Source organism: Sinocyclocheilus anshuiensis, unplaced genomic scaffold, assembly GCF_001515605.1.
Source record: "Sinocyclocheilus anshuiensis isolate Anshui unplaced genomic scaffold, SAMN03320099.WGS_v1.1 scaffold3715, whole genome shotgun sequence".
Classification (NCBI taxonomy): Eukaryota; Metazoa; Chordata; class Actinopteri; order Cypriniformes; family Cyprinidae; genus Sinocyclocheilus; species Sinocyclocheilus anshuiensis.
This window is the reverse complement of record NW_015541115.1, coordinates 64,020-73,679: the sequence shown is the minus strand read 5'-3', so window position 1 is coordinate 73,679 and position 9,660 is coordinate 64,020. Positions and strand designations below refer to the sequence as shown.

The 9,660-nt window shown below is 37.5% G+C and overlaps 1 protein-coding gene across 1 annotated transcript in view; it reads right to left on the bottom strand.

Moving 5' to 3' along the window:
* LOC107690749 (tyrosine-protein phosphatase non-receptor type 5-like) overlaps positions 1–8,977 on the bottom strand; it is a 28,363-nt gene extending 19,386 nt beyond the window's left edge. Inside the window, exons 1-2 of the mRNA XM_016489156.1 lie at positions 8,776–8,977; positions 6,345–6,637 (exon numbers count right to left, since the gene is read on the bottom strand). Coding sequence (XP_016344642.1) covers positions 6,345–6,637; positions 8,776–8,833 — 351 coding nt within the window. The 5' untranslated portion in view covers positions 8,834–8,977. The remainder of the gene's footprint in view (positions 1–6,344; positions 6,638–8,775) is intronic.
* Between the last annotated feature and the right edge of the window lie 683 nt (positions 8,978–9,660).

Here is a 9,660-nt window from a genome sequence, read left to right as displayed (position 1 = left end):
CATTTGCAAATTTATTAAAAATAAAAAACTAAAATGATTCCATTGCATAAGTATTCATACCCTTATCTGGGACAGATGAAATTTAGCTCAGGAGCATTCATATTGCTTATAGATGTTACTACACTTCGAGTGAAGTTAACCTGTGGCAAATTCATTTGAATGGGTATGATTTGGAAAGGCACACACGTCTTAATAAAAGGTCTAACAGCTGATAATGCATATCAGAGAAAAAACCAAGCTCTGAGGTCAAAAGAACTGACTGTAGAGCTCAGAAACAGGTTTGCGTCAAGCCACACATCTGTGAAGTCCAGAGCATTCAGAACCTCAGACTGGGCAGAAGGTTCACCTTCCAACAGGACAATTACCCTAAGCACACAGCAAGAGTGGCTTACAGACAACTGTATGAATGTCCTTGAGTGTCCCAGCCACAGCCTGGGCTTGAACCCAATCAAATATTTCTGGAGAAACCTGAAAATGTGCATCTGCCCCATCCAACCTGACAGAGCTTGAGAGGTGAACAGGTGAGGTGAAGAATGGCAGATAATTGCAAAATGCTGATGAGCAAAGCTTGTCGCATCAAACAAAAAAAGACTTGAGGCTGTTAAGGTGCTTCAGCTAAATAGTTAGTTAAGGGTGTGAATACTTATGCAATGTACTTATTTCAGTTTTTTATTTGTAATAAATTTACGAAGTTGTAACAATTCTGTTTTTGCTTTGTCAGTATGGTGTATGGAGTGTAGATTGATGTGGAAAGAAGTAATTTAAAGAAGTTTATCATAAGGCAGCAACATAACAAAATGTAAAAAAAAATTAAGGGGTATGAATACTTTCACAAGTCACTGTATTTATCTTCCTAATATAGGATATTGAGAGTGATATTGATGGTGTATTGACAGCAATATTGTGCCAACCATTCACAGACAAAAAACTCACTTTTGAATCCCAAGAACTATGTACAAACATTTTTTTTTTCTTTTTAACAGTGTCCAAGTCTTACAAAAGCAAGAACAGCTTCACTGCATTTCCAGTTGTCTTAAATGACACTGTTACCAAAACAACAATCCAGAACTTCCTGGCAACATCCCTATATCTTAAGGATGAATTTTCTACTGACAAACACCACTCATGTTTTATTTAGGAAATGAACAAGTATAGTATTAATTGTGATATTACACAATAAAAAAAAATCTTAAAATTCCAATAAAATCTGACTACAGCTAGACTTCACAATAAGTGAGTTACCTGACTGCATTTTCACACAGGACTAAATATAGGTCAGGAGTAATTGGGGATGGTGCCCTCTGGTGTTGTGAGCAGAAGCTACAACATCAGATCTCACAGATAGAGAGGAACACTGACATCAAAGATCACAAGAAACTTTTTGAGACATAAAATCTTTCATTGACTGTGTCTCCCAAACCACAAGAGGAACTGAGAAAAGCAAAAGGACAGGGACAACCCTGTGTGATGCAATGAAAGATTAAACGTTTACATGACTTTAAAGGCCTCAAATCATAAGCAATCAAATTTTTCTTGATCTTTTGAGATAAAAGATCATTGAACATTGAAAACAATGAAATACTGCAACTTTCAAAGTCAAAACTTCATCCTTAGTCAAAAAGAGCTTTTATTAACACGAAGGGGTGTTAACATTCATTCTGAACTTCTGCGGCTTCCTGATGACAGATGAAACTTTGAAACATTAACACTTGACCACATTTACACATCAATAACGCCTACTTGATTATGAAAAACTTCATAGTGTCAGTCACAGTGAGGTAATGAGGTCTTGAATACCATTTATTTGTAACATATACAACTAACAAAACTGATGATAACAAAAATGATTAAAAATTATTACAAGTTTCTCCTGTGATTTTCGTTGTTATTTCTCCATGCTGGATGATCTTCTTTGCTTTCATTCTCATTAAAAGTGCTGCATTTTGATCCCTTCACCTCATTTCCCCTGACTTGCCATGACAGAAGACCAAACTGTCCAAAAGAACTGCTTCCTTCCTTAAGGACCACAACAAGGGAATTTTTAGATCTAGCCTACCTGACCCACTACCCAGACAACTGCATGTTTACTTTTTTATGTCGGACTCATCACTTCGACTAAAGCTAAGTTGTCTGGGGATGGCCCTCGAGGGACACTTCAGGAGTACTTGGAGTGGATACTCCTGCACTGTGAGTAATCCTTCACTGTGGGGGAGGAGGACATCAACCTCCCAGAGCTCCCAAGTCCCAGTGGGAATACAAGTGGAATTAGACTGGACTGGGTGATTGACCTGGACAACACCAAGCCAGTTCCCGCCACCCATGGTCCGTAATCCCTTAGGCTCCTCCAGGCCTCTGGCTGCACCTCAGCCCTCCACCTCTTTGGCTCCCCCGGGCTCTTCTTTCCCTCCAGGAGTTACTTGGAGTGGGTCCTCCTGCACTGTGGGGGAGGAGGATACCAATCTCCCAGAGTTCCCAAGTCCCAGTGGGAATAAAGGTGGAGTTAGACTGGACTGGGTGATAGAAGTGGAGTTAGACTAGACTGCATGATTGACCTGGACGACACTGAGCCAGTTCCCACCACCATGGTCCGTCATCCATCAGGCTCCTCTAGGATTGTTCCTCCCTCCAGCTCCGCCTTGGTCAATCATCACTCTGCCTCTGTCACTCTGCCACTGCACTTCCATGCCTCTGGCTGTACCTCAGCACTCCACCTCTTTGGCTCCACCGGGCTCTTCCTTCCCTCCGGCTCCTCCTTCATCCTCACTCATACCGACACCGCCTCAGTCTGCCGAACCCCTGGCTCCACCTTGGTCCTGTTAGCCTTCAGCTCTACATCGGCCTTCCAGACCAGCGGTGGGTCTCCACCTCTCCAGGCTACTCCTCAGTCAGTCATCCCCCTGGTTCCACTTGGCCTCACCACCAAGACTCCACCCTGTCTCCTCCCTCCATCGGCTCTGCCGTGGGCTCTACCATCACCAACTCCCCTGTGGCCTCTTCCACTGCCAGCTCCTCTGTGGTCTATGCCAACACCAGTTTCAGTTTCTGTTTTGTTTCCAGGACTTTTGGTTTGTATTTACTTCCTTGTTCCTGTGTTTAGTCCCTGCTTCCTTTGTTCCCATTTCTAGTTTGTTTCTGTGTTTACCTATAAGTAAATGAATACATCCCACATTCCTCATTGTTTCTAGTATATCTGGCCCTCATTCTGTTCAGGGGCCCGTTCTTCGTACGTTGCAAACTCAGTTAGCTGGATTTGATTGTTGACGATTTGGCATGATCTTGGATTATTTGGTTCTTCGAACCTCATCCCGGAGTTGCTGTCATAGCAACAGGTCCGTAAGCTTAAACCTGCTCGGGAGCAGGCTTATTTCATGTAAACAGGATTAGATCGCATCTTTTTAAGCAGAACTGATACTTAAAATCTGTCCGCTACCACCGCTACTTTGTTACAAGAGTATCCTACTGATCCAGGGACAATAATTTAAAATAATAATCATTTAAAGATTAATTTAAAGATAATATAATAATGTTGTGTAGTCTTTAATACTATAGACACAGCCAGTTTTACACACATACAATTAGATTTATTCATCATAAAATTATTACTTCATAATTGTATTCGAGTCTTACACACATGCTATACAGATAATGTAGAGTCGTGCATTAATTTGAGTGGTGACAGATATTATGGGAGTGGCTTGATGGAGCGCAGGAGATGCAGATAACATGATCTTGAGCCTTAAGAAACTTAACAAATCTGTTCAAATATAAAATTAAATGAATTGCTAACTACTACATTGAAATAAAAATTTAAAGCTTGTACAAAAATTAGAAATCGTGAATATAAATAATTGGGAATCATGTTAAAAATTAAAATAAAATAAAAACACATTTCATTTATCTATTATAACATTTATGTAGTTTTGTTCGCTTGGCTGTTTCCTTGTAAAAGTCCAGAAATTTGTCAAGTTTTTCGTCAGGTGTCTTTTTTAATTATATGATGCTGTCGTTGATTACGTTGCTGTCTTGCCGCCAGCCAATCGCTGCATTGCTGATCGTGGTTTCGAGTATCGATACATAACCCCTTTTAAACCAACCCACGAACGCGCAATTATCTCAGATAACTCAATCCAGCCATACTAATCATCAACAACAGGTGCGTTCGAAGAACCGAATTAGCCAGATCCTGATTAGGGCGATGATATCATCTTGGATGTGACATTTCATCTCGGATGTAATAAGCGACGTACGAAGAACGGCCCCAGTTCTTTGTCTTGTCTTGTGTGTGTTTATACTGTCATGTTTCTTCTGTGGTTTTCTTTGTTATTTCTCCATGTTAGATTATGCAAATGTAATGTTAAGCATAAAAAAGGCTGTAAAACGCTGTTTGTAACCTATTTTACATTTCATGTCAAATGTAAAACAGGAGCTATATTGTAATGTGTGACTTTAATTTATTAATCAGAACTGATTTATTTAAAGTATCTCTATGACTGGTGGTTGAAAATTAACAGGTTTTTTTCTTTAGAATATATTTGCACTGATGAATCGTGTACAATAAAACCAGGAAAAGTAAACTAGAATGATTGGCGAACTCAGCAATGAGGAGAGTGCAGGATCCCAAATGGAGATTTTTTAATGTTATAATATAAACAAAAGTACACAAAACCCGGAATTTCATGTTGACTTTAATTACCACCCACACTGAAGTAGCTCTCAAACCTGCATTCATTTTGACGGGCAAATTGCAATGATCTTTTGTGTACTGAGCACATTAAGCTTCACCAGCATTAAAGCAAATAAATATATAAATGTGTGACTCTCACAGGCAGTGCTGTGCGCTGAAGTGGTGATATATGCGAGCCATGATTGATTTTTTTGGACGCCTTGTGGGAGTGGGTTAGCTTCCAGAGGTCTCACATCAGGTGCATTAGTGTAATTGGCTTTGAGGGCGAGAGAGTTCATCTTCCTCCACCATAAAACACATTCTCCTCACTGTGATACTGACAAATACACATCCACATCATTCAATCTGGTATGTACAGACAGTTGCCAAATGTTCATCGCCAGACTCAATGTCAAACCTAAGGCAAGTATAGCTATTACTGTTATTAATATCTCTAAATTACCATATAAAACACCTCAAAACACCAGACTTATCTCTGGTGACGAATGCAGGACACCCACATCTCAAAATCCAATCCACAAACAACGGATCAATTTATTTTATTTAAATTATTACATTATTTCATTTTCAATAATCTGTCACACTTGGACACATCACAATACAGAAGAAAACATCTGTCGCTACTTCAGTTTCATTGTGACTTAAGTGATGAACAATGGTGAACAATAAAACAGGTTAAAAAAAAAAACCCAAAGACTTACATTGAAATAGCGACCAGAGCTATAGAGACCAGCAAATCACAGAGACTCAATGGTGGACTCTTTTCATGCCAAGACAGCTATAATCAAACTAAAAACCCAGAGATGCATTTCCCAAAAGTATTGTTGCAACTATGCAAGTTCCGTCATTAGCAACACAGTTCAGCAGTGCTTTCCCGAAAACAACAATCTTTGCATTGCAAAGTCGACTTGTGATTAAAAGCATAGTTTCTTGTTAGTATTACATGTGGACTTGAATAGATCATGCTCTTGAGCAAAAGCAAGCTAACATGCAGTACAATCTATATCTTTCATTCCATAATCCATACATTTTACGTCTATTTGTTTGTCGAGAGAATAAAAGTGTAATTTATGAAGATTGTGCATGTGTGAATGTGCTCTGGGGAACCCCAGAGAATGGCGCAAGAGAATCTACGATTGAATCAAACAGCTGTAAACAAAGCAAATGGAGAACAAATATAGCGAAGTAGCCATCAGACAGCATGTTCATTATTTACAGCAAAAATCCGACATTAATTCGATTTCAAATCGTTATTACTCCACCTGCATAATGGCATTCTATAATGTTGAACCAGTATTGTTCGAACAACGGATGTGCGACAAAGTAACAGTTGTGAGTAGTACATTTCTCTGATTTTAATTTTAATATTAATTTTATCCCTAGAAATGGAAAAAAAAATGCATTAGTGTTACTGGCCTTCATTCATAGTAGGCCACTTAGTAGTGTTTTATTAAACAAATATCTAAAAAATAAATATTTTTCAAATGTATAGATATAGCCTATGTATGAATATGTGTGTATACATCTTTAAACATTTGTGCTGGCAAAAATCTCATTCAACCCTTTTTCTTTATCAATTAATTCTACACCCCAGGCTTCTACATTTTTTCACTACAATCTCAAAGCAACAAAAAAAATCACAAGTTGTGTAGGTGCTCACCATTGTGACCGTATCGTGGGCAGATACAGGCTTGTTCTCCACATGGTCAATGTTTTGCAGGAAGTTGACATCTGATTGCCTCTGTGGAGTTCTCTGGAAATGGGATTCTAGAAACACTGCAGGCATCAGCTTAGCCACCCGTCCACGAGACTGCGCCTGGAGTAATTCCTTATTAAATTCTAAAGCCTTTTCCTGACTGAGAACACCCATGTGCTGGTACACGGGGCCAGTCATTCCATTAGCCATGCGCCGATGCGGAATCTGATAAACTTCATCGTCCACAGAGATGCCTCCTGAAATATAGACAAACAGAGTTTCACATCATAGTTGTTACTATATAATGACTGGAACAGTCTACTGACCAATTACAATGCAGGATGTCAATTGTCCATTTTATATAATATTGTTTTTGCATATTGAACAAAACTTCAGTTGGCTTGTTTTGTACAGTAAATATGTACATGAGAAAAAGTAAATAGCTGAATAACTTAACTTCAATAAGTCAAAATTTGAATGAAACCACACTCTTAAAAATAAAGGTGCTTCACGATGCCATAGAAGAACCTTTTTGTCTAAATGGTTCCATAAAGAACCTTTAACATCTGAAGAACCTTTCTGTTTCACAAAAGGTTCTTTGTGGCGAAATAAGGTTCTTCAGATTACAAAAAGGTAAGAAAGAGATGGTTCTTTAAAGAACCTTTGACTGAATGATTCTTTGTGGAACCAAAAATGGTTCTTCTATGGCATCGCTTAAAGAACCTTTTGAAGCACCTTTATTTTTAAGAGTGCAGACTTAGCCTCCAACCATTCTGAAGAACTCCAAACCATCTGAGTGTAAGAATGTAAATCACCGATTGATCATGCATAAAGGGAATGGATATTGATGTCCAATACAAACATAAAACTTGGACCACTTGGAGCCAAGAAAATTAGAAACCTGAGAACCCAAAGGAAATAAATGACCTTCACTCTTAAAAATAAAGGTTATTTTTTGGCATCTACGGTTTCATGAAGAACCTTTAACATCCATGGAAACCTTCTAATACACAAAATGTTCTAAAAAATGTTTTATAATGGGTTATTATAATGTTCTTCATATTAAGGTGGGGGGAGGGGGGGGCATTTTAAGAACTGTTCACTGAAAGGTTCTTTAGGGGAACCCAAAATAGTCCTTCTATGGCATTGTTGTGAAAACCCTGTTTTAGAACCTTTATTTTTAAGAGTGTTGATGGACCCAAAGATGACAATAAATGCGGCTTATGGGATAGTTAACTCCAAAATGTAAAGTCTGTCATGATTTACTCATCAGCATGCCCTTCCAAACCAGCTTGCCCTTCTTTTTTTAATGCATATCCTGTCCACAGAGAATGGGTCTGTCAAGCTCAAAAATGACAAAAAAGCACCAGCGACGAAGATTAGAAGTAAATAACAACTTAAATTGTGGCCTGTTCCTCACACAAAGCTATCATATGACTTCAGAACACTTGAAATATAGCGCACAAGTACTATTATAATTTTATAATTATAATATAATTTATAATATATTTCTCTTTTTGCATTCCATGGGAGAAAGAAAGATGATGAACATCTATTTTTGTCAGTCTGGAAGAGACAAGGTCAAGAAGCAGGAGATGTAAATAGATAGATGTAAAACTATCTATCCATCTATCTATCTATGATGTAAATGGATGAACATTTTGATAAAAGACAGCAAAGTCAACACACTGTAAAAAAAAAAAAAATTTCCCATTGATGATTAGAGTATGTTATACAAATTTTCACTTCACATTTTCACATTTAATTCATTGTGTTCCTTGCCGTTTCTTTGTAATTGTGAAATTTACTAGCAATTTCTGTTTGAAAATTGTTTCTACAACAATTTTTAGTGCACTCAAGTCAGTCTAAATAAATAATTACTGCAAATGATCAAATATGGTTATGTTGATTAAGTGCTTGATAAGTGAAGATGTGTTTAAGCCTGTTATAAGAAGCATAACCGTAATTATGGAGTGTAACCACATGCAATATCAACTACAGTAATGCTGTATGAGCATACACAGCCACAAGACAACCTAATAATGAACATGCTGTAAAAATGAATATGTCTCTGTAGCCTACCTGATCTAAGCTTCAGAAAGGACTGTATATGGGTGCATTATTATTCATTATAGCGCTGGCAAGAAATGTTGAATAAACAAACATTTCCCTGTCGAATAAAGGTCCGTATATTTCACTTTGTTCTATGATCTTCATTGTTTATTTTAATTATATTACACTGATTTTATTTACCTCTTCAAATGAACCCTTATTAAACTCACATTATGTATTTGCCAAATAAACGCCCAGTTCACTCATTACAATAGCAAATAAGGAAATTATTATAGCAGGAATTAAAACAAACACACGATATCGATATTGTTTTTAGCCTCACCTGTGACGTGCAATCCAATCAATAAAGAAATAACGACTAATGCCGTGTTCACGAACATGATTCTTCTTCTTGTATTACAAATACATTATGGCTTTATCAGTCGAGGCTACAGTGTCTCTATGGTTAAGACACTGAAACGATGACTGTTTAACACAATAATTCTGCATCTGCTGAGGATCACACACCCCGATGTGTCTCTCTAGCGCTGAGAGGATTCATTTGGAGAATCGATTCACTTGGTTGATTCATTTCAAATAACCAATTCAGACGCCGTCGCCGATCCATATCTGTCATGTCCGGTCCATACTAGAACATAAATAGTGCATCTTTACACATACAGAGCTCGCGGAACAAGGCAGCTTTTTCTGAGTTAATCCCACTGTTAATCTCAGCTGTGTTCTATATTTAGTAAATATAGTATTTAGTAAATACTAGTTTGTTTCGTATTCAAACATCCACGCACCTAACAAACGAAGTTTATTTAGTCCAGTGATTCACACTGGACGCTCTGCGATCCTGTTCGAATGAATCTTAAGAACCGGATCGGATAAACGATTTGTTCGTGAATCACTAGTTCTCAGAAGAGAAAATGAGCAGGTGGAGAAAAAACATAAGCTGAAAAATTAATAAACTTGATTTGCCAATATGAGCACACTTATAGGTAGCATGGAGATATTAAAAATATTATAGAATGACCAAATTAAATTCCCTCAATGAATGAATAAATAGATCTGCACATCTTAAATCGTGTATTATTAGGCTATTGGTTGTAGTACTTTTACTTTACTTTTACTTCTAGTCATTTAGCAGACGCTTTTATCCAAAGCGACTTACAAATAAGAAAAAGTAATTAAAACTAAAAGCTAAAACTCTATAAATACTATA